This window comes from Pelophylax lessonae (genome assembly GCF_965119305.1).
Source record: "Pelophylax lessonae genome assembly, chromosome: 13".
Taxonomy (NCBI): Eukaryota; Metazoa; Chordata; class Amphibia; order Anura; family Ranidae; genus Pelophylax; species Pelophylax lessonae.
In genome coordinates, this window is record NC_138780.1 from 176,912,977 (window position 1) to 176,938,815 (window position 25,839).

The 25,839-nt window shown below is 45.0% G+C and overlaps 1 protein-coding gene across 3 annotated transcripts in view; it reads right to left on the reverse strand.

Annotated features, from left to right (window-relative positions):
• TRAF3 (TNF receptor associated factor 3) overlaps positions 1-25,839 on the reverse strand; it is a 175,113-nt gene that overhangs the window by 43,639 nt on the left and 105,635 nt on the right. For all 3 annotated transcript variants that reach the window (XM_082242670.1, XM_082242669.1, XM_082242671.1), the window contains exons 2-3: positions 7,580-7,838; positions 4,178-4,229 (exon numbers count right to left, since the gene is read on the reverse strand). In XM_082242670.1, coding sequence (XP_082098796.1) covers positions 4,178-4,229; positions 7,580-7,821 — 294 coding nt within the window. In that variant the 5' untranslated portion in view covers positions 7,822-7,838. The remainder of the gene's footprint in view (positions 1-4,177; positions 4,230-7,579; positions 7,839-25,839) is intronic.

Genomic DNA, 25,839 nt, shown 5'->3' on the forward strand with positions numbered 1-25,839 from the left:
GAAATGAAAAGGAGACTATTGCTCCACATAGTGTAAATCTGATAAAGCCCTTTATTTTATCACATCGATTGCACTTGCTGTGTAGATACAGGTGAACGGTGATGGCTCCTCTTAGCCTGTTATTACTTCATACAGGCTGAGCCACCGCCATTGCTGTTTGCATACAACTGTGATGCCAGTCGCAGTAATCTGGTGTTTTTTACCACTGGAATCTGGTTTATGAATGTCATCATCCTTGTGAGGGAGGTTTTAAGGAATATTGGCCACCTCGCTCCTGCGATATGTCCAGACCTTAGATAGATGGCTGGTTGGCTAGATTGTATCCTATTGCCCAACGTGTAGACTGAGGGCCCTTCTGAACCTGTTTGGCCCTTGAAAAAACTGTTTGCATGAGAACACTGGTTTGTTAAGGGGTTCTAATAACATAGTGATATCATGTACCATGTCCTCAGTGTGGGACTGTCTCCTATAGCATGTCCTCAGTCTTGGAAGGTCTCCTATAGCATGTCCCCAGTCTCACAACCATGGGTTTCAGGAAAGAAAATGGCTTGATTTTCCCATCAACGCAGGTCAGCATTGATTAGACCTTCTCTGCTGGCAGAACACGATAACTGCTAGCGGCTATAGTCACAGACACTAGTCGCATGTAAAAAAATCTGACAGCTTGGTTGCACCCAAGTCAATCCATTGACTTGGGTACAACCAGCCTGCCCAAACATGGATCGAATCTTGACCAGTCCCTGTTGAACGTGCCAAGATTTGATCCATCTAGGTCTGCTTCTTCTCACCTATGTCACCTACGTGATCAGTGTCTAAATGGAAGTAAATCACAAGACTGGATGAACAGAGTTACAAAGTACTTTGGCGGATGAAACCGGTAATTCAACTTTTTCCAGTTTTGCCGATTGCCTGGTGTTTCCCCTTTAATAAAAAGATTACAAGCTCACTGAATTCCTACGGCCGTCCAGTCGCCTACAAGACAGCCAGGTCGATCAATTCACTTTTAAAATTGCCCAACAACAGAAAACAGAAGTAAGACAAGTCAATTAGGGACAGGCCATTAAGGCTGAGCTGATCAGCATGACAACCAAACAACTACGCGCCTCAGAATCGCACTAATTGCTGCGCAGATCACAAACGCCAACGCTACGGCTGCACTTCCAGGTCAAATGGCGACCTCAAGGAAACGGTTATGCTGCTCTCTATTTTACAGGGTCACGTGAGGTAAAAAAAAACATCAGAGATGCTAAACCTACGCAGTGTTTGGCCCATTAAAGTCACAGCTTAAAAGCTTCCTACGGAAAAGCTTAGCAACGTGTGGCCAAATGCACAACAATCCGATCGATGTAACGCTTCGATGAATGAATCCCGCCTATAACAAATTAGCTGCGCTAAATTGGCCAACCAGAGGTTTTTGTCAATAAAGAAACAATTGGTCGGAGCAAAAGAATCAAATCAAACGCAACCAATTCGATCGTTTTCTTTGTGTTGAATGATCTCTTGGTAAGTGAAGGAATGAAATCTATGAGCTGTTGTTTATTGCTATGTGTATAGTCTAAATAAGGCTACTTAGGCCAACAGAAGCTGCTTCATGCAAAACTACATCTGTTAAAGCTGAACTCCAGGAGGACATAAAAGACAAAAATTAATGCAGTTCTGTATTTAGGAATAAATACTTCTATTTTTTTAAATGAAAGAACTTGAATTTGACCCGTTGCAGCCTTCTGCATTCCCTGTACAGCAGAGGAAATAGGGAGAGGTAAAAGCAGCACAAGGAATCCGTAGTGCTGCAGTGCATGCGGATAGGAGGAGACAGCAGAGTGCCAGAGAGATGAGCTCATCAGTCCGCATCTTTCAGGACCAATCACAGACTGGGGAGGGACATGACATGTGTTACTTACAGTAGTTGTAAACCATCACATGCACACACATCACATATACCCATATACAAATCCTCCAACATAAGTTGTACCAGTTTCTCTGCAGTATTCTCTTCTCTCTACTCAAAATCCAGAATTTATAAAGCGTGACGGAGATGACAGAAAAAAGGGGGCGGAGAGCTGAAGTTACACTCTGTAGAGGTCAGTGAGGAGAACTCCGATTACTGATTGGAAGGAATTTTTTTCCCCCCAGGAGCGCTTCCCCCCCCCCCCCCTACAGGTACGGCTGTTCACGCAGCCGAGCCAGCCTGCCGCAGTATAAATGCGGCGGGCGGTCAGCAAGTGGTTAAAAATACACGAATATGCCTCCACAATACAAACCAAAATAGACAAAAGGGGTGGCAGACACAGGGGTCAAATGTATAGGACATCACTACTGATACGTAGCTACGCAAACAGGAAGCTTTTCCAGAATCGTACATTTAGTAGAGCGCATTTAGCACTGTTAAATATTTGATACTAGTATCATGCAACAAAATGCGAACGATAAATCATCGGATTATCTGATCGTGTGTACGCGGCGTTAGGCTGTTAGCTGCCAAGAATTGCCATGGACCCACAGAGACATACCAGAGCTTCATGCAGATGGCCGGTCAGGGCCTTCCACATGCTCCGGTCTCCTTGTCTGCATACTCATACCATGGCCATGTACACAGGGCTGCTTGTGGTGACGACTCACAGAATGGATAAGACAATCAGAGGAAATCTTGTTACAATGTTTCATTCATCCAAAAAGTGAACACGTGGCGGCGGTGTTTTGCCAGGAAGAGGAATACACAATTGATTTACGATGACAGATTCGCTTTCATAATAGCAACATGAAACTAAGCAGGCTGTGTGATGATAAAGTTGGGGAAATGATGTCTAGCAATCCAACCAATCAGATTACAATTTTTACAGGCTGGAAAATGTAAGGAAGCACTGGATTGGTTCCTCCAAGTTCCAGAAATTAGCACCAATATGTCTATGCTGATGCATAAAAAGACCAAGTGCTCCTAGAGACGTTCATCCACCAATCACAGAAGTTTGTTTGGGGAGGAGGGGCCAAATACATAACATACTACTCAACGGATGCAGAGAAAAACCAGATACAATTTATAGTGGGGATGAAAGGTTTGTGGGAGAACTCTATGGTTCAGGAGCAGATTTTGGAGGACTGGACTATGGGCAAATAATACTCTTATCATTTAAAGCAGGAGTCTCCAAACTTTTCAGCATGAGGACGGCATCATAAATCTCACAAATATCCAAAAAAAAAAAAAAAATCGGTTTTATAAATGAATGTATCAAATTTAAATGAATTAATATGTCTTACTTTGAGTTTTTTTGTAATCCACATTACATAATTTACAACAGGGAAGAAGAACTTCAGTAATACAAAGCAAAGTAATTCCAAATAAATGTGGGCCCATCAGAGTCCCCATCAGACCCCTTTACATCAGAGTCCCCATCAGACCCCCTTACATCAGAGTCCCCATCAGACACCTTTACATCAGAGTCCCCATCAGACCCCCTTACATCAGAGTCCCCATCAGACCCCCTTACGTTAGAGACTCCATTAGACTCTGATACATCAGAGTCCCCATCAGACACAGATACATCAGAGTCCCCATCAGACACAGATACATCAGAGTCCCCATCAGACACAGATACATCAGAGTCCCCATCAGACACAGATACATCAGAGTCCCCATCAGACCCCCTTACGTTAGAGTCCCCATCAGACTCTTATGCGTTAGAGTCCCCATCAGACTCTTATGCGTTAGAGTCCCCATCAGACTCTTATGCGTTAGAGTCCCCATCAGACTCTTATGCATCAGAGTCCCCATCAGACTCTTATGCATCAGAGTCCCCATCAGACTCTTATGCATCAGAGTCCCCATCAGACTCTTATGCATCAGAGTCCCCATCAGACTCTTATGCATCAGAGTCCCCATCAGACTCTTATGCATCAGAGTCCCCATCAGACTCTTATGCATCAGAGTCCACATCAGACTCCCTTACATCAGAGTCCCCTCTAGACCCCCTTACATCAGAGTCCCAATCAAAGCCCCCCCCCCCCACCATTACATGAGAGATGGTCCATATCAGAATCGCCTCTTACATCAAAGTCTCACTCTTACATCAGAAGGCAAGCTAAATCTTATAGAGGACTGGATTTGTCCTACAGACCATAGTTTGGAGACTCCGGCTTTAAAGCAAACAAATACAAGGCAGTAAAAAGTATAAAGCTTTACCTTGTCTTTAATGATGATTTCTTCACATGCTGTGCATTGTGGGCTTGATGAGCTGAAAACAGACAAGAGATAAAGAATGCATAAGGAAAAGACAGATATAAAAGTACTCAGCACACATTTCACCTCCTATCATACATTTATGCTGAATAACGTATAGAATATTATACATTGGTATGGAAATCCAACATCCTGAAGAAACAAAAAAATAATAATAATAATATTGATAAAAAAAGGATACTCTGTTGCAGTTTACCATTTAAAGTATATCTAAACACAAAAGGCACAAACTTGACATATTAGATGTGGTTGCTGCATTGGTTTTTATTTTTCAGGGTTTTTTCCTTTTAATTCTCCCCTGCTAATCCTGCCAGGAATGCATATCCTGTCCTAAGGCGACAACATTTACTCACTCTACTGTATCGCTGAAGGAGCAGAGTTGTCACTCTGGGCTGATCTCCTGATTTAGACTACAGACACACTCCTTCCTCCTCCTCTCCTTTCCATAGGGGAGAGGTGTTTTGTAGTCCACAGAATATAGTTGGGAATGTCAATAACATCGTTCAGTCCAGTGCACAGATAATTACAGGCACGCTGGTGCTTTGGCAAGATCGACAGGTTATTTTTTCCATATTTGCGTGAAACTTACTTTGCCTAAATAAAGAAAACAAATGCAGCCACCACAACTAGGAATTGATAAAATATCACAGATTACATTGTTCTTCTTGGGTTTAGAAACATTTTACAAGAAGCCAGCATTGGAAGAATACAGAGGATTCAAATTATGAGATTAACCGCTTGACTTCCAGAAGGTTTTACCCCTTCATGACCTCCAGGATATTCAGCACTGTGCTACTTTAATTGGTAATTGTGCTGTCATGCAACACTGTACAAATTACATTTTTGTCATATTTTTAACACAAATAGAGCTTTCTTTTAGTGGTATTTGATCACCCATGTGTTTTTTTTATTTTTTGTGACAAACTAAAAAAAAAGTTTACTTTCTGCTATAAAACATATCCAACAATTTAAAAAAAAAAAAAAAAAAAAAAATCTAATTTCCCTAATGCATTTAGGCCAATATGTATTCTGCTACACATCTTTGGTAAACATCCCAATAAGTGTATATTTGGTTTGTCTGAAAGTTATAGTGTCTGGTTTAGATACTGGAATGTTTATTTTTTTAATATATATATATATATATATATATATATATATATATATATATATATACACTAGTAATGGTAGTGATCAGCGACTGGGAGTGTGATAGTGTGGCGGGAAATCTGACACTAACTGACGTTGGCTAGGAGGTACACTAACTGACATCAATAGTGACAGTAATAGTGTTCAGTGCTACTACTATACATGGTCACTCTACTATTGACACTGGCTGGGAAGTGGTTAACATCTAGGGGTAAATAAAGGGGTTAAATGTGTGTGTAACAATGTGCAATATAACGAAGCGATCTTGCTGTTTTTTTCCCTGCTTTTCCGATAAAAAAGAAACAGAAGAGACGTCTGTCCGTGCTCAGAGCTCTGTGTTGTTTACAACATAGAGCTCCCTTCCCTAAATGATGGAGCCGATCAGCAAGTCCCCGGTGATCAATCATTGGCTGGCACCCGCTCATCAGCTTGCGCTGTAACAAATCACAGCACAGGGCGGCGGGCGTGCGCCCCCCTACACGGATGCGCGGTTCACGTATCAGATATGTGATCCTGCACCGAGCAGCCTCCCTGACGCAGTATATCTGCATGGGGCGGTCGACAAATGGTTAAAGTGGATCTAGCATCAGGTAGATTTTTTGTAGTAATGTGAATGCATGCTATGCAGTGTGTCATTGTATCACTTGCAGGTATGTATTACTTCTCACAAAGATCACAGTACTTGCCCCTGACCACACTATTATCTGATTTTTCCTGCAGATGGATGGAGCCATCTTTGTCCAGGCATCACCCAGGATCGGCATCTACTTCCTGGACTGAGATCCTGGCTCGTAGATGACACAATCATGTAAATCCTGGTGTCTCTGCTGATAAATGCCCAACACAGATCAGCCCCCTGCTGGCACCTCTCACTTTGTTATTTGCTACACAGATACAATGTTGCAAGTCTAATCACAGCAGGAGAGGAGATTGAGAAAATGCTTGCTCCTGCTTGCAACTGATTGATGACATCATCTCTTACGAGGCAAAGCCACCTGACTGGCACTCAATACAAACTTTTTAATGAAAAGGTGGAGCTTTTTGAAAAATACCACTGTTGCTGTATATTGTGAGAAGTCAGGAATTCATTGATGCAGACTTGTAAAGTTACTAAAAAGTTCACATTAAAGGAGGAGCTCCAGGCTCCCCCCCAAAAAAATGAAGTTAGCAGCTACAAATACTGTAGCTGCTGACTTAACCCCTTGGAGCTGGCGACTGCTGGCCCTTTAGGGGTTTAGGATGCCAGGAGGCAGGGTTTAGGATTATGTGACCGCCGTGATTGGCTGTCACATGATCAATAAGCTGCTTGCGATCGGGAGCTTTTGGTTATCTGCTGGTAACTGTGCTGGGAATGCGAGCTCGGCACAGCTGTATGCACCAATGCATGCAAATATGAGACCGCTTGGGACCAAGGCCCACCCGCTGCAAGAGGCCGCATGTTCATTGATGCAGACTTGTAAATTTACTAAAAAGTTCACATTAAAGGAGGAGCTCCAGGCTCCCCCCCCCCCCCCAAAAAAAAATGAAAAGTTAGCAGCTACAAATACTGTAGCTGCTGACTTAACCCCTTGGAGCTGGTGACTCCTGGCCCTTTAGGGTTTTAGGATGCCAGGAGGCAGGGTTTATGATTATGTGACCGCCGTGATTGGCTGTCACATGATCAATAAGCTGCTTGCGATCGGGAGCTTTTGGTTAGCTGCTGGTAACTGTGCTGGGAGTGCGAGCTCGGCACAGCTGTATGCACTAATGCACGCAAATATGAGACCGCTTGGCACCAAGGCCCACGCGGTGCAAGAGGCCGCATGTTCGCATGTAGCCGGCCCCAAGAGGTTTATATTAGGGCACTTACCTGTCCAGTCATCCAGAAGTGTCCTCACCCAAACCGATGCTTCAATTAGCTATCGGGGGCTGGCGTCGCCATCTTGACTAAGGGAAACCAATTTCCTACTGCACTTTGTGAATGGGCCTGCAGTCTTCTGGGACCTGTAAAGTGTATCAGAGGGCTGTGGGGGAAGAAGTGGGGGGCCAAAACGGGGTATCCACCACTGCCTAAAAGGTGCCAAATGTGGCAGCGGAAGGGGGGGGGGGAGCAAACAGGCAAAGATTCCCTTTCTGGGTGGAGCTCCGCTTTAAGTGGCTCTTTAACTCTGTTGAGTAGAATTTGGTTTAAAGCTGTCTCATATTTCAGGCGGACCTTACCTTAGCAGCGAATTCATACAGGTCTCACAGAAGCGGTGTCCACATTCTGTCTGCCGGGGGTTGCAGAGGACTAGCCGACACTTTTCACACTTGTACTTCTCTTCCACATGCTTCAGGAACTTCTCTTGGTATCCCCCTTGCTCGGGTACGTAGATGGTAGTGGCGAGGCTGCGATCTGGGTTGGCTCGCTGCTGTAGTGTTTGTGAAGACACGGCTGGCTCAACTCTTTTGCTTGCATCCATGATATAACAGCTAAATTCTGGAAAGAGAAATGGGATCATCAGCACAGGATCAGGAACAATGAAGCGTATACCATCACTCCCTGAACTGCCTACTGAAAACAGGATTTCATCTCATCACTCACTAGGAAGGACTAATTTCACCTTTTATTCAAAGTGTAATGTAATGGCAAATCTTTTTTTTTTTTTGAGGTTCTGGATAGAGTAGGTGCAGATGAAACCCCTTAGCAAAAATAAAGGGTATGCTGCTGCTAAGCCCTGAACTGTATCACCCTCATGGAGGATTGAATGCTAAATGCTAGTAGGGACTTGTTCCTTTAGACCAGTGGCATTTTGCTTGCTTTTAACTTGCCCTTGGGGCAATAATTGCCCCTGCCGACACCAATGATGGGGCACAATTTCTCCCACTAATACCATTGGTGGGACTCAATTCCTCCCAATGACACCAAGAATGGTGCCCAATGATGATAGGGCTGAATTTCTCCCAATGACACCAACAATGGGGCCCAATGATGATAGGGCTGAATTTCTCCCAATGACACCAACAATGGGGTCCAATAATGATAGGGCTGAATTTCTCCCAATGACACCAACAATGGGGCCCAATGACACCAACAATGGGGCACAATTCCCCCCACTGACACCCATAGTCAGGCACAATTATTCTCACTAAATCAAATGATGGGGCCTAATTTTTTCCCCCACTGATATCAAGACCATTTCTACTCCCAATGGCCACAGTCTGGCCCTTTGTTTAAAAAGGTTTGGAGACACCTGATTTAGACCACACAGATCTAAAGGAAAATACCAGCTGCACTCTGAAAAAAATTCAACTTTATTTATTCAGACAGCATATACTTATATATCCTTGCCTGACCTCTAGAATTGTGCTCAGTCTTGTGGATGAAACACATCAGGTGGTAGAGGTCCCAGTCAGGGATTCGCTGTTCATATTTCCTAAATGATAAAAGTTATCTACTAGCGTTTACATTTTCTTCGGAGTGCAGTCGGTATTTTCCTTTGTCTAGATGCAGTCATGTCTGGTATAGGAAGAGCTACAGCTGGCTTAAAGCCCCTGATCTTCCATGAAAATGATCTGATTCAGGGCTTGAGGGAAGAGTAGCTTATACTTCTGCTAAAGTGTTTTACCGTTTCCTACTCTATCCAAAGCCAACAAAGTGAACAAGGACCTTCATTCTACAATCCTAAGGTGGTCAGTTGCAACTTGGCCCAGATGAGTGGGAACTTGAAGATCGCCTGCCAGCTCAGCCCTGGATAAGTGAAGTTGTCATGAAGGAAGCATAAGAGCCACAGGCCAGCTTGGCCCAGGTGAGAGTGCTTGGGTCAAGTATATTTCTAAGGAGACCTTGTGACCTTACCCCCAATACGCAGCTCGTCATCACGGTAAAAATGAGGCAAGAGAACCAAAAAGTTTTAATGAATGAAAGGTGATATAAATGGGTTTCTGCATAAGCCTACACCCCCAAACTAGCCCTGCCGGCCACCTTGGCCCTGGTGAGCGGGCTTTGGGCAAGAATATTTCTAAGGAGACCTTGTGACTTTACTCCCATTACGCAGCTCTTCATCACGGTAAAAATGAGGCAAGAGAACCAAAAGGTTTTAATGAATGAAAGGTGATATAAATGGGTTTCTGCATAAGCCTACACCCCCAAACTAGCCCTGCCGGCCACCTTGGCCCTGGTGAACGGACTTTTGGTAAGAATATTTCTAAGTAGACCTTGTGACTTTAGCCCCAATACACAACTCTTCATCATGGTAAAAATGAGGCAAGAGAACCAAAAAGTTGAATTAAAAAAATGAATGAAAAGGCAGTATAAATACGTTTCTATGTAAGCCTACACCCCGAATTAGCCCCGCTGGCTATCTTGCCTGGAAGCTTAACCACTTCACCTCTCACACTTGTACAAAACTAAAAAGAAAAAACATGTTGGCCACACTTAACGTATGGTGCTGTGTGTAATGTGTTGAAATAGACACTAAGCTCCAGTGAAAGCCTATGTGATAAGGTGACAACACAGGAGCTCAATTGGGGGACAGAAACAGAGCGTTGTCACTCTCTAACACGAAGCGCCTGAATAAGGACATTTGCAGCAGGATGACCAGGCATTTTTTTTTTAAATGAAAGCTGCAGATTTCCAAATATTGGAAATAATGAAAATCTGAAATAGCCTCTGTTGTGCAAAAATTCGATAAATAAAAAATGAAAGCACAAAAAATAAGTATATTAATGTGTTAAAGATATGAGTTATTAAGAGTTTTTGATACATCTTCTTTAACAGTTAATCTTGAACATTCCATTCTGGCTTCCTACACATCGCCCGTATGCTGCCTTCCTACACCAGATCTTCACAATTCGAGTGAACAGTATATTTCCAAGGAGACCTTGTGACCTTACTCCTCTATTACGCAGCTCTTCATCACGGTGAAAATGAGGCAAGACAACCAAAAAGTTTTAATGAATGAAAGGCGGCATTAATCGGTTTCTGCATAAGCCTACACCTCGTTCTCGGAACTGGTCCCACTAAAACTTTTCTGTCAACATTCTGAAAATGTCAAACGACGTCTTCCCGCCCTTTCTAGGCTCTGTACCGTACGCTCGTGTTTACAATTTCCACTAACCAGGTCAAAAATTAAAAAGTTGTAAGAGTCATGTAAGACACCGCAAAATACACAATTAACAAAACCATCACACCACGCCCTGCACAATTTTTTTTTTTTTTTTTTCTTTTTTACAATTTTTTTTCCAGAATAACTGAGACAGCAAAAAAGAAAAAGGTTTAAAACACTCTGACTCAGATATACAGTACAAAGAAGTTAAAAATAAAATTGTAAGAGTCTGTAAAAGAAAAGTGCGTGGGTGCCAAAAGAAAACGACAGCCAAGGCAGATTTTCTCTAATTAGAAAAAAAAAAGGAGATTCATGGTTTAGTGGCAAACTGGATTATGTAAGCAGACCTAATGGTGGGTCTTAAACGTCGACTCCCACTAAAACAAGTATTTCAGGTTTTTAGTTGGTACCTGCGGGCTGAGCCAACCCGATATTTTCAAATATCTGTTTTATGGGTGAGTGTGCCTGAAAGTGGTATTTAAGTTCAAGATAAAACCTGGTGGGCTGAGTTTACTTCTGGTTTCTCTATACGTCTTGGACAGTCAAAATCTGGCCATACGCTAGAATTTCATTCAACCATTTGTACCAAAATTCAGAAAGGTTGTCAGAGCATCCAACAGTACCAATTATGGTACAAAGTTTGTATGACATCCCTCAAAAGTGTGGTCAATTGCCATGCCAATGTTTTAGATCCAATTTTATAAATTTTATATTACATGTTCATTACAATAAGTACATTTTTCCCCACACAAAAAACCTCATTCACATTAAGAATTTTGTTAAAGAGTGTGGGAGCCATGGCTCAGCTACCTAACGGGGAAGGCTTATGGGATCCGGGTGGGTCTGGGGGCGTGGAGTTGGGTCCACTCCTACTTCTTCTCCTGCTTTTCCTTCCTTTTATCTCTATACCTTCTTTTCCACTTAACTCTTTTTACTGTCTTCTAAAAAACGCTTCCAAAAGGGTTTTTTTTAGTGGTACTATAACGCTGCTTACCTAGTAGCTCTGATCCTAGTGCGTGTCTCCGGAAGGAGGCAGCAGAGCCTTAACTCCGCAGCTCACCCTGGGGCGGGTATCAACAGTTGCCAAATATCTCGGTTCGCGACGCCTGAATATCCATTTAAATGGCAGCTCTTGGCACCTAACATTTAACGATTTTTTATTTTTATCACCTGCTATATGGGCCTTAGTGTATTCCTGTGTTGGCTGTTCTACGGCCGTACCTACTGAATGATTACTGATGCTGTTGTACCACGGTTGGCTGGTATACTGTTTCCTATTTGTATTTTGAAAACTTTTCAATAAAAATCATTGAAAATGAAGAATTTCGTTAAAGAAAAATTTCCCTTCTTTAATTTTCCTCTTTGCCATGGTTGAACAAGATAGTCAAGATGACCCCACTGACCATTACAAAACCGAACGAACCTTAGAAAAACAATTTTTTTCAAATGGAAATTCTACTGGTGTATGGGCAGATCAACAGTGGGATCTCATGGCCATAACTTCCAATTCTGTTCCTTCCTCCTCCAGCTAGGGATTTTGTTTGCTCCCACCCTTTGTATATTCTAGTTTCTCCCATTATATTCTCCACATTATCAAATAAATAAAGATCCAGCAGGTATGAGGACCTCCTTCTAAACGTGAAAGAGGAGGTAAAGCTGGCCATACAAAGGGTCATTTTCTTTTTTTTTTTTATGTTCAACTGGCAGGTTGACAGCAAAAAACTGACCTAATTTCTCCATCCACACATAATTTGGTGGCAGGAACCCTCCTCCGCCGTCATGGTACACAGATCAGTGCTGCAGTCTACAACCTGCAGTGTTGCTCGAACAAGAGTACACCAATAGGGCGGTTGAGCAGAAGTCATTCAGTGGTAGATTGACTTCTGTTCAACCACAGTGGCCACACATAGATCGAAAATTTGGCTTGGTTCAGCAAGGTATGGAAAGCTTAAGGTTCCATCCTACTGACTTAGAAGCAAAAAGCAATTTACTAATCAAGATACTGGCTCATTGTGTTACATTACTTCTTTTCCACATGGCCTCTTTCCAAGAGGACATGACTGCCACCCCACCAGACAAGACGGCCACCCCGCCAGACAAGACTGCCACCCCGCCAGACAAGACTGCCACCCCGCCAGACAAGACTGCCACCCCGCCAGACAAGACTGCCACCCCACCAGACAAGACTGCCACCCCACCAGACAAGACTGCCACCCCACCAGACAAGACTGCCACCCCACCAGACAAGACTGCCACCCCACCAGACAAGACTGCCACCCCACCAGACAAGACTGCCACCCCACCAGACAAGACTGCCACCCCACCAGACAAGACTGCCACCCCACCAGACAAGACTGCCACCCCACCAGACAAGACTGCCACCCCACCAGACAAGACTGCCACCCCACCAGACAAGACTGCCACCCCACCAGACAAGACTGCCACCCCACCAGACAAGACTGCCACCCCACCAGACAAGACTGCCATCCCACCAGACAAGACTGCCATCCCACCAGACAAGACTGCCATCCCACGAGACAAGACTGCCATCCCACGAGACAAGACTGCCATCCCACCAGACAAGACTGCCATCCCACCAGACAAGACTGCCATCCCACCAGACAAGACTGCCATCCCACCAGACAAGACGGGCATCCTAAAGTTACAATGTTGCAGTCAGATAATTAAGGCAGAGGAGACACAGGAAATGCTCCCTTCTGCCTGCAGCAGGTTAATGACATCTCAACCTAGCCAAAGTCACTGAACTGGAGCACAAGAATGGAGGCTTCGTCACTAAAATGAAACTGGCAAAAAAGGAAATGAAGAACAAATCGCCAGCTGAAAACTCCTCAGAATCAGGCACGTCAAGTAGTGATGATTTTTCAGTCCTCCACTAAGATGTTCAGTCTGCAGGTCCCTCTGTCTAAAGAGAAATAGGGGGTCAGCGGGAAGAACAGTTACAAGGGGGGGGGGGGGGTCAAAAAAATCAAGCGTCAGATTCTGAAAAATCTTTGTGTGGCAGTGTCTCTATTATGGGAATTATCATGCAAATTGTAAGGCTACTGAAAGGTCCACTTAAAACTGCCTATAAATGGAGGGATCTGAAAGCTTATTTCTGAATGACCAGAACGGAAGACAACCTTCCTTTCACCCAATAGGTATTCAGCAGGCCCCTCTTATTCTTCCTGTATTGAATTGTATTGTAATTATACTGTCTGCCTCCATGTTGTAAAGCGCTGTGCAAACAGCTGTGTCAAAGCGTGTTGGCGCTTTATAAAACATGTATATTAATAATTCCTTCGTGAATGCCTGTGGAGGAAAGGGGAGTCGTCATTGGGTACAATAGATATATACTTAGTAGTGGTATGTCACAAAGAAATTCAAGCTCTCAAGGTGGGGGAACTCTCAGTGAAAAACAGTTCAGGGTGAAGAACAGCAATAAGAAAGAAAAAATTCCGGTACCCGTAACATCAATACAAAACAATCTAAGAGATTCATTGTGCATTCACTACACGTAATTGTGCGTCAGGAAGAACAGGAAAGTAAACCAGTAATTAATAATAATGGATTAGATGAACAACCCCTCCCTGTTCAGTGTAGAAAGAGTTTGACACAATCACACTTTTTGGGTTGGTGGCATGAAAGGAAGAGGGGAAATCCCATCCAAAATTAACCTAAATATCACTCCCTCTCCCTAGCTCCTGCTCCCTCCCTCGCACGCTCGCTCCTGCTCATACTTTCTCCTTGTGCGATCGGTCCTTCTTCCTTCCTTGCGAGAGGGACAAGGAGTGAGCCAGAGCAAGGGAGGAGGAGCGAGCCAGAGCAAGGGAGGAGGAGCGAGCCAGAGCAAGGGAGAAGGAGCGAGCCAGAGCAAGGGAGAAGGAGCGAGCCAGAGCAAGGGAGGAGGAGCGAGCCAGAGCAAGGGAGGAGGAGCGAGCCAGAGCAAGGGAGGAGGAGCGAGCCAGAGCAAGGGAGAAGGAGCGAGCCAGAGCAAGGGAGAAGGAGCGAGCCAGAGCAAGGGAGGAGGAGCGAGCCAGAGCAAGGGAGGAGGAGCGAGCCAGAGCAAGGGAGGAGGAGCGAGCCAAAGCAAGGGAGGAGGAGCGAGCCAGAGCAAGGGAGGAGGAGCGAGCCAGAGCAAGGGAGGAGGAGCGAGCCAGAGCAAGGGAGGAGGAGCGAGCCAGAGCAAGGGAGGAGGAGCGAGCCAGAGCAAGGGAGGAGGAGCGAGCCAGAGCAAGGGAGGAGGAGCGAGCCAGAGCAAGGGAGGAGGAGCGAGCCAGAAAGAGAGAGGAGAAGCGAGCCAGAAAGAGAAAGGAGGAGCGAGCCAGAAAGAGAAAGGAGGAGCGAGCCAGAAAGAGGGAGGGGGAGCGAGCCAGAAAGAGGGAGGAGGAGCGAGCCAGAAAGAGGGAGGGGGAGCGAGCCAGAAAGAGGGAGGGGGAGCGAGCCAGAAAGAGGGAGGGGGAGCGAGCCAGAAAGAGGGAGGGGGAGCGAGCCAGAAAGAGGGAGGGGGAGCGAGCCAGAAAGAGGGAGGGGGAGCGAGCCAGAGAAGGGGAGAAGGAGGAGAGAATGCGACAGAGGGAGAAGGAGGAGAGAACGCGAGAGAGGGAGAAGGAGGAGAGAAAGCGAGAGAGGGAGAAGGAGGAGAGAACGCGAGAGAGGGAGAAGGAGGAGAGAACGCGAGAGAGGGAGAAGGAGGAGAGAAAGCGAGAGAGGGAGAAGGAGGAGAGAACGCGAGAGAGGGAGAAGGAGGAGAGAACGCGAGAGAGGGAGAAGGAGGAGAGAACGCGAGAGAGGGAGAAGGAGGAGAGAACGCGAGAGAGGGAGAAGGATTAGAGAACGCAAGAGAAAACAAGAGAGCCACAGGGAGACAGCCAGTGAGAGAGCAAATAGAAAGACTGGGACAGCAAAAGAAAGCAAAAGAAAAAAAAAAAAGAGAGAAATGGAAAGAACGGAGGAGCCACATGGACCACAAGAGGTTCTCATCCAGTTTAACCACCTTGTTCCTAGAGGGCGCCCAGACACTTCTATAGTTCACACATTCTACACTTCCTTACAATACCCCAAGTTCCCTATTGTGGTGACACAGAGATAAATAAAACCTCATACATTGTATATCTTCCCCACTTTACACAGCAGCATATTAATTCTTGGCTGTGGGCCCACTGCAGGGGAATCCCCCCCATATCACGTGCCAAGGATGCCAGGAAGTGAGGAGTAGAACTTAAGCTGGGGGTGGGGATGATGGGTGCTAAAGTGCAACCATTCTGCACAAAAAAAAAAAGCGCTAGGAAGAAAGTAACGAGGCATGCAAAGTGAACCTGTGCCGAGATCATGTTTAAAATTCGGAACAAGCAGTAAAAGCACTTTGAAACAAACCATTATTCATTTATGCATGTATAAAGCAGACTGGAGAAATAACATTTTCAAAGTTCACAACATAAGCACTGAAATCTTATGTTTTCAGCCGGTCGGGCGCACTCCTGATTGTGTGACTGGTCTAACAGCCAATTGCATGATAGGGAAGCTGCTGACTATTGGTGGCATTTAGACCCCTCTAAAGGACCACCGGATGTCAGCAGCAGGGGATTGAAGCTTTTACTGCTTGTTGAGAGTTTAATGCCTTTAGTCTGGGCACAGGTGCACCTTACATTTAACATAAGAAATAGGACAAAGCAGGAAAAGGATGCAAAAGAATAAATCAGGGCATGGCGTGTACCACAGTGCCACCTTTGTTTCCTAAGACACTGAACTTGAAGTAATTAGAAAAATAACTCAAGTCATACCCCCGGGCATCCAACTGCCACTCTGTACCCTCTGATGTCTTGGATAACAGCCAGAAGGCTTCTAGCAAAGCAAACATTGTGCCAAGACAAATTCTGACACTGTGTTACAATGTTGTTCAGGACAGTTACTCAATACATCAAATTCTGATGCCAATATAAATCAAGGCCTGGTTCACACATACAGGTGTGACTGAGCGCGCACGCACACATCTCCAGGGTGTTTCCATGCGTTACATATAGAGGCAGCCAACTCATTTCAACGGGATGTTCTACGTGGAAAAGAAGTCCCAGAGTCTATTCCAAAAAAGCGTGCTGCGCCGACCCGCATGTGTGCCGTTAATAAATTGTAACACTGCATGTTTGCTAAAGGGGCAGTGTGATTCTCTGCGTGTTGGGAAAGCGCAAGATTTAGCGCATGTTCTCGGCATGCAAGGACATAATTAACACTCATGCTCCTCAAAGCAAATGCAACCTCGGCTCCTTTTTCACCAACCTCGTTATGCGATTATAATGCAGATATGAAAAAAAAATGTATTGTTGGCAGCAGGATGGTCTACAGAGCCCCAAGACCTCCTTCACATGGATGGCAAGAGGGCAGTAAAACAGGGAGTTGTCCATGCTGCAGCCGTAATGCTTTGCATTGAGCCAAGGCAGCACTGCCTATCTCACCCGTTCAAGTCCTAGGGTAACAGCATTGTTCCTTAATACATACAGTACAATGAACATTGCCCCCCAAGGACAGGAGTATGCCACTGGCAGGAGCACCAGAGGGAAAAAAAAGGAATCAAGCCTTAAAGCGGTAGTAAACCGTTTTTTTTTTTCTTTTTTAAGTCCTGAAAGGCAATGGCATAATGTGCTAGTATGCATCATATACTAGCACATCATGTGAAACTTACCTTAGAATGAAGCCCTCCAGCGGTGCTCTGTTACTGCTGAAGGTGCTTCCATCTTCACCCAGTCTTCCTTCCAGGTTCGCAAACTCCAGGTGTGTGAGTGGCCGGAGCCACGTTGCCGTCACTCCCGCGCATGACTCTGAAAGAACGTCGGTCCATCAGAGCGTATGCGCGGGTGGCATCACCGGCTGCATCAAAAGTAAATATCTCCTAAACAGTGAACATTTAGGAGATATTTACTGTAACTATAGGTAAGCCTTACCCAAAGGGAAAAGTTATGCATGGGAGTTTACTCTCACTTAAAAAAAAAAAACGGATGCAGCCACCACATCTAAGGACTGGTAAGCTGAAATATATAAAATGTTTGTTCTTGGGTAGAATTCCACTTATTTTTAGTAGTAGCCCCCCCCCCCCTTTAAGGTATTTTTCTTGTTCCTCTATAATTTGGTCCCTTTTGAAGATCAGTACACAATCAGTACACATGGAGTTTTTTTGCTTTTCTACTTCTGACTACAACCACGAGTGGCAGATGGGAATAACGAGTCAAAAGCTTACATAATATGCAAAAAGAAAGTGAATGGTGTGCAAGGGGGATCACCGCAGGGAATAACGCAGGGGGGGATGCGGTAAATCCCGCCCCCTCCCCGGCTCATAATCTCATAATACACCGAGGCCTAGAACGATTCCTGGAAGATCTAGAAGATGTACACAAATATAGAGCAATGACATAAAGGGGAGGGGGGGCACACACAAAACAGACCCGAAACCAAGGATTACTCAGAGGGGGACGAGGCGGAATTCACAGCTTGTAAAATTAGCTGGCTTCACGTGTTTCACTATTAAATGGTTCCCAAAATGTAAATACAAACCTTTGTCAGCACGTGAGAATAAGAAGGGATTATATAAAAGCGGTCTCGTTTAACCATTTTGTGGTGGAGCTTTTTACGCTTGAATGCGGAGATCAAGTTCAGTAGTGTCAACTCTGATATCACTGAAAAAGCAGCCTATCCATTCACTAGACAGCCGTGACATCACTAAGAATGCAGCCAAACCATTTACTAGAGACCAGTGACATCACAGAGAATGCAGCCTGTCCATGCACTAGAGAGCGGTGACATCACTGAGAATGCAGCCTATCCATTCACTAGAGACTGGTGACATCACTGAGAATGCAGCCTATCCATTCACTAGAGAGCGGTGACATCACTGAGAATGCAGCCTATCCATTCACTAGAGACCAGTGACATCACTGAGAATGCCGCCTATCCATTCACTAGAGACTGGTGACATCACTGAGAATGCAGCCTATCCATTCACTAGAGACCGGTGACATCACTGAGAATGCAGCCTATCCATTCACTAGAGACCGGTGACATCACTGAGAATGCAGCCAATCCATTCACTAGAGACTGGTGACATCACTGAGAATGCAGCCTATCCATTCACTAGAGACCGGTGACATCACTGAGAATTCAATTTGGAAGGATTGGGAAGACAAGGATTTCGGGCACGTTGAATCAATAAAATCAATTTTTATTTAAGAATCGACTAAAATCAAAAAATCATACATACATATATGTGTTGAATAAAAAGGGACCTATACAGGGTCCATGGGATAATGTAAGATACGGTTCACAATAGATGAAATCACAATTTTCATACAGAATAGTATATACTGTATAATATTTTGACAATTGAACAGTCACAGCACTTATACTTTACATCAGAAAATTCCTGCTAACGGATACCCGAAACCACAAGGTGCCGGCCAACCGGGTCAACTGATGTTGTATTCATAGTTACATAGTAGGTGAGGTTGAATAAAGACAATAGTCCATCCAGTTCAACCTGTGTAGGTGTGTGTGGCTGTAATCATCTCACATAGCCCTGAATGTTCTGATCCTTGAGATGTACGTCTAATAGTCTTTTGAAAGCCACCATACTACCCGCAGAAACCACCTCTTGTGGTAGAGAATTCCACAATCTTGTAGCCCTAACAGTAAAGAACCCCCCACGTTGCCTGAGATTAAAACGCTTCTCCTCTAATCGCATTGTATGCCCCTGAGTCCTCATGCAATCCCTTCGACTGAACAGCTTTTTTTCTAAGCTGAGATCCCCATTGAGATATTTAAAAATTGCTATCATGTCCCCCCCCTCAAGCGTCTCTTCTCCAGGGAGAATAAATCAAGCGTTTGCAGACGTTCTTCATAATTAAGGTCCTCCAATCCCCTAATCAGTTTAGTTGCCCTTCTCTGGACTCTCTCCAGCTCCAACACATCCCTCCTGAGGACTGGCGACCAGAACTGGACAGAATACTCCAGATGCGGTCGGACCAGAGTTTTATAAAGTGGAAGGATTATAGTCTTATCTCTGGAATACATCCCTTTCTTTATGCATGCTAATATTCTGCTAGCTTTGGCAGCTGCCGCTTGACATTGAATGCTGTTGCCTAGTCTATCATCAACCAAGACTCCCAGATCTTTCTCCATTTTTGATTCCCCCAAGTATTCATCATAATATGTTTAGTATTTTGCTCGACATGTTTCGCTTTGCTTCAGAAAGCTTCGTCTGGAGCTATTACTAGACTTTTTCTGCGTAATGAATAGACATGTTTTAGAAACAATACATACCATACATATTGAGAAATGTTATGCAAACAGGTTATTAACATTTTCACACAAATGTATATTACATTACAACTTTTTGTCCACTATATCTCAACACAAAGAACAACTACCATTCAGTGTCTGATCATATCTGGGACTAGGAGAGGCCTTAGAACGCACGGGAGAGCGGCCAGCCTGTGATTACATGTGGGGATCCATACCGTAATTTGGATTATTTGAACATATATATATTAAGTCTGTTTTTTGGATATACATACCTGCATATTTTATGGTGAGACCTAGTCTCTGCATCCTCGATATGTAACGAGGAGGATAGTTATGGGTTCACAGGAAGCTCCCAAAGTAGAGGATAGTCGTTTGTAAAGCGATAAAGGTAGTCTGATTTTAATCAGCATCTAGACAGAATATAGAATTAGGTTTATTTTGAACAAGGTGGTTGTGATAGTTTCAGTGACTAAGGCAACCAGTGTTGGTGGATTAATAGTCCTAAAAGTACATGCATGTGGTTTTAGGACTATTAATCCACCAACACTGGTTGCCTTAGTCACTGAAACTATCACAACCACCTTGTTCAAAATAAACCTAATTCTATATTCTGTCTAGATGCTGATTAAAATCAGACTACCTTTATCGCTTTACAAACGACTATCCTCTACTTTGTGAGCTTCCTGTGAACCCATAACTATCCTCCTCGTTACATATCGAGGATGCAGAGACTAGGTCTCACCATAAAATATGCAGGTATGTATATCCAAAAAACAGACTTAATATATATATGTTCAAATAATCCAAATTACGGTATGGATCCCCACATGTAATCACAGGCTGGCCGCTCTCCCGTGCGTTCTAAGGCCTCTCCTAGTCCCAGATATGATCAGACACTGAATGGTAGTTGTTCTTTGTGTTGAGATATAGTGGAGAAAAAGTTGTAATGTAATATACATTTGTGTGAAAATGTTAATAACCTGTTTGCATAACATTTCTCAATATGTATGGTATGTATTGTTTCTAAAACATGTCTATTCATTACGCAGAAAAAGTCTAGTAATAGCTCCAGACGAAGCTTTCTGAAGCAAAGCGAAACATGTCGAGCAAAATACTAAACATATTATGATGAATACTTGAATACAACATCAGTTGACCCGGTTGGCCGGCACCTTGTGGTTTCGGGTATCCGTTAGCAGGAATCTTCTGATGTACAGTATAAGTGCTGTGACTGTTCAATTGTCAAAATATTATATATACTATTCTGTATGAAAATTGTGATTCCATCTATTGTGAACCGTATATTACATTATCCCATGGACCCTGTATAGGTCCCTTTTATTCAACACATATATGTATGTATGTATGATTTTTTGATTTTAGTCGATTCTTAAATAAAAATTGATTTTATTGATTCAACGTGCCCAAAATCCTTGTCTTCCCAATCCTTCCAAATTGAATAATTAATTAAGGATAGGGGCACCACCCACAATACAAAATATATGTCCAGATTACTGCTGTCTGCAGGCATAATTTCCAATAAATTCTGACTTCACTGAGAATGCAGCCTATCCATTCACTAGAGACCAGTGACGTCACTGAGAATGCAGCCAATCCATTCACTAGAGACCGGTGACATCACTGAGAATGCAGCCTATCCATTCACTAGAGACCGGTGACATCACTGAGAATGCAGCCTATCCATTCACTAGAGACCGGTGACATCACTGAGAATGCAGCCTATCCATTCACTAGAGACCGGTGACATCACTGAGAATGCAGCCTATCCATTCACTAGAGACCAGTGATATCACTGAGAAATTATGCCGCCTATCCATTCACTAGAGACCGGTGACATCACTGAGAATGCCGCCTATCCATTCACTAGAGAGCGGTGACCTCACTGAGAATGCAGCCTATCCATTCACTAGAGACTGGTGACATCACTGAGAATGTAGCCTATCCTTTCACTAGAGACCAGTGACATCACTAAGAATGCAGCCTATCCATTCACTAGAGACCAGTGACATCACTGAGAAATTATGCCGCCTATCCATTAACTAGAGAGCGGTGACCTCACTGAGAATGCAGCCTATCCATTCACTAGAGACTGGTGACATCACTGAGAATTCCGCCTATCCATTCACTAGAGACCGGTGACATCACTGAGAATGCAGCCTATCCATTCACTAGAGACCGGTGACATCACTGAGAATGCAGCCTATCCATTCACTAAAGACCGGTGACATCACTGAGAATGCAGCCTATCCATTCACTAGAGACCGGTGACATCACTGAGAATGCAGCCTATCCATTCACTAGAAACTGGCTGCAAAGTAAGTTGGTCCTTCTTCAAGTAGCCACATCACAGTTTGGGTGATGTAGAAACTCCATATTGGTTGTCCAGCCATGCGGCCCTCTCAGGACTCTGAAAGACTACAGAAGCGAGATGACGTTGGGACTGATCGAGCGGGGCACAGACTGCAGCATTGGGTCACTGGTCTCCACTCCCAAAAATAATGCAAACACGAATGGTGGTACGTCAAAAACAGCTTGAAGATAGTATCCTTTTAAAGTCTCCTGAGTGTCTGAGAAGGAGCGGAGAGATGGGTGTGGGGATCAGATCTGTCCTAGTGTAACCCTGATGCCCTTATTCACCTAGGCAAAGCATGACTTTCTGAAAGTCAAAATTTGCATGAAGATAAGCACCCTGCATATGTAACAGCGGGCTTTTGCCTAGTGATCTCCGAAGAGTGCCAAGTTGTAGAGAAATGGGAAGGAGGACTGGAGCGCATGGACAATTTCATCCAATTTGAAGGAAAAATCTTTTTTAAATGTGTCGCCCAAGGCAAATTAAGGCAACACAAACGTGCTTCCAGCCACCGACAGCTCTACCTTGTAGGGCTTTTTTAATTTTGATCATTGGACTTCTAGCAACTGCTATGTGTACTCTTGATGCCTTTGAAAACTCACATATCAAGGTGCTGGCTCATCCTAATTAGAAAGCAATATTCAATTTAATTTGAAGACAAAAATCCCCCACCATGTGAATTCTGTACATTGTAAGGATTTTTTACCAAAATTTACTGTGGATACTCACCGGCTTCTACCCAGCAAGAGTTGCTGAAGGACTTTCCTTTCCTAAGCTGGCCATGTACTAGGACAGTGGTTCTCAACTCCGGTCCTCAGGACCCACTAACAGGATAGATTTTAAGTATCACCTTGGGGAGATGCAGACTAGAATACTGCCCAGCTGAACAGCAAAATATATCACCTGTGTATGTATTTCAGTTATCTTGCAAACCTGAATCGGTTAGTGGGTCCCGAGGCCCGGAGTTGAGAACCACTGCACTAGGACTTCTTTTGTGTAGCACTGCAGGCTTAGGCTCCATGTACACGGGACGCTGGAAATGGCCGTTTAGGAGCAGTTGGGCGTTTTTTTCAGAAGCCCCTGAACGCAGCTCTATGTTATCTTATCTGTCCATGTACACATGGTCGTTTACAGTAATTTGCAGGCAGTTGCGTTCAGGGACTTTTTTTAGAACGTAATTATTTGCGTTCGAACGTGTGTTTCCCGGCGTTTCAAACGCAGCCGAACGTGACTAAACGTGACTGAACGTGATGAACCTACGTTCAGCCACGTTATAAGTTTTTTTTTCTTCCATTCAAAATCAATGGTTCCCTATGGGAGCCTATTGATTTGAATGGAAGTCGCACCGCAAGTCGGATCCGACTTGTGGCGCGACCTACACTGTGAGAATCTTGAGGGGGAACTCCACGCCAAAAATGGGAAAAAAACTGCGTGGTGGTCCCCCCCAGGTTCCAAACCAGGCCCTTCGGGTCCGGTATGGAATTTGAGGGTAGCCCCACGCCGAAAAAATGACGTGGGGTCCCCCCCAAAATCCATACCAGACCCTTATCCGAGCATGCAGCCCGGCAAGCCAGGAAAGGGGAGGGGAAGAGCGAGCGGCCCCACCCCCCCTGGACCACACCAGGCCACATGCCCTCAACATGGGGGGGTGTTGGTGCTTTGGGGCAGGGGGAGCTCTGCACCCCCCACCTCAAAGCACCTTGCCCCCATGTTGATGAGGACAAGGGCCTCATCCCCACAAACCTGGCCGGTGGTTGTGGGGGTCTGCGGGCAGGGGGCTCATCGGAATCTGGAAGCCCCCTTTAACAAGGGGGCCCCCCAGATCCCGGACTCCCTCCCTATGTGAATGGGTATGGGGTACACTGTACCCCTACGCATTCACCACATAAAAGGCAGTGTATGGAAATGACAGGAGACGTTTTGGAAAGTTTATTAAAAATCTTCATCCGGCTCTTGTCTTCTCCTCTCCAGTCTTCTGCTCTTTTTGTCTTCTCCTCTCCGGGGTCTTCTGCTCTTTTGCTGTCCGCTCTTCTGCTGTCCTCTCTTCTTTTCTTCTCCACTCCGGTCTTGTGGTCTTCTGCTCTTTTGCCGTCGGCTCTTCTTCTTCCTCCGGTCCTCCTCCTCCGACGTCTCCGGTGATTATGTCGGTCTCCGGTCTCTGCAGCTTATTATATAGCCATTAGGGGCGTGGCCCCCGATGACATCATCGGGAGGCCCCAACCCCTCATGTCACAGATGAGTCATCTGTGACATGAGGGTGCGGGGCCTCCCAATGACGTCATCAGGGGCCACGCCCCTAATGGCTATATAATAAGCTGCAGAGACCGGCATAATCACCGGAGACGTCGGAGGAGGAGGACCGGAGGAAGAAGAAGAGCTGACAGCAAAAGAGCAGAAGACCACAAGACCGGAGTGGAGAAGAAAAGAAGAGAGGACAGCAGAAGAGCGGACAGCAAAAGAGCAGAAGACCCCGGAGAGGAGAAGACAAGAAGAGCGGACAGCAAAAGAGCAGAAGACTGGAGAGGAGAAGACAAGAAGAGCCGGATGAAGATTTTTAATAAACTTTCCAAAATGTCTCCTGTCGTTATTTCCATACACTGCCTTTTATGTGGTGAATGAGTAGGGGTACAGTGTACCCCATACCCATTCACATAGGGAGGGGGTCCGGGATCTGGGGGGCCCCCTTGTTAAAGGGGGCTTCCAGATTCCCATGAGCCCCCTGCCCCTAGACCCCCACAATCACCGGCCAGAGTTGTGGGGATGAGGCCCTTGTCCTCATCAACATGGGGGCAAGGTGCTTTGAGGTGGGGGGTGCAGAGCTATTTCACACGGGCTTTCCGATCCGGTCCGCCTGTCAGTTTTTCAGGCGGACCTGATCGGAAGCTCCATGCACCCCTATATTGCAACGGATGTCAACAGAGACTTCTCCGCTGACACCCACTGGTATCCGAACCGATCCGTGAGATCCAGACGGATGGTAATCCCATTTTCCATCCGTCTGGAGGATCCGATCGGATGAAAACGTACGGGTGATCCGTTTTCTCCCATAGAGGAGGGTGGGGCTCTGACAGCTCCGTCTCTGCAAAGTAAGCGGAGGCGTCATCTGCCTGTGCTCAGCGGGGGATTGGCAGATCGATTCCCGCTGAGCAAAACGGAGTCCGTCAGGCGCACCGCCCGTGTGAAAGGATCCTTACAGCCAACAGCTGCAGCTACCTACGTTCCCCAATAGTGATTGCATCTATATTAAAACAATAGACCGTGAACAACTGGCCAACATCCCAATAATTAAACCACAAACACAATCCTAAAGAACAGTGGAACTTTTAGGGACAATGTGGGAGGGTGCTTACAAATAGAGCCAAATATTTTCATAAAACCATATTTATTTATTAAGGAATTAACATGTGCACATATATAAAAAATATAAAAACATGTTCCCTATGGGAACGCTGATACAAAATACCAAATTGGTAACAGTATGGTCTCTGTTGAGCACAGTCTATAGGTCACCAAAAAGCCTACGTGTTTCGCCCAAGGCTTCCTCAGGGCCAGAAAGACCTTAAAGACAGTTGTTCAGTGATTGCATCTACTTGGATGCAGCAACTGTTGATTGAAGGCTATCCGAAAAGGAAGAGTTCCAACAGGGCCACCCACGGCTTGTTCATTAGGAATTGGCTGAAATTCACTGTGTATGGACTGCGTTAAACTGACTGCTAAGTAGGAAGATCTGTCATTTC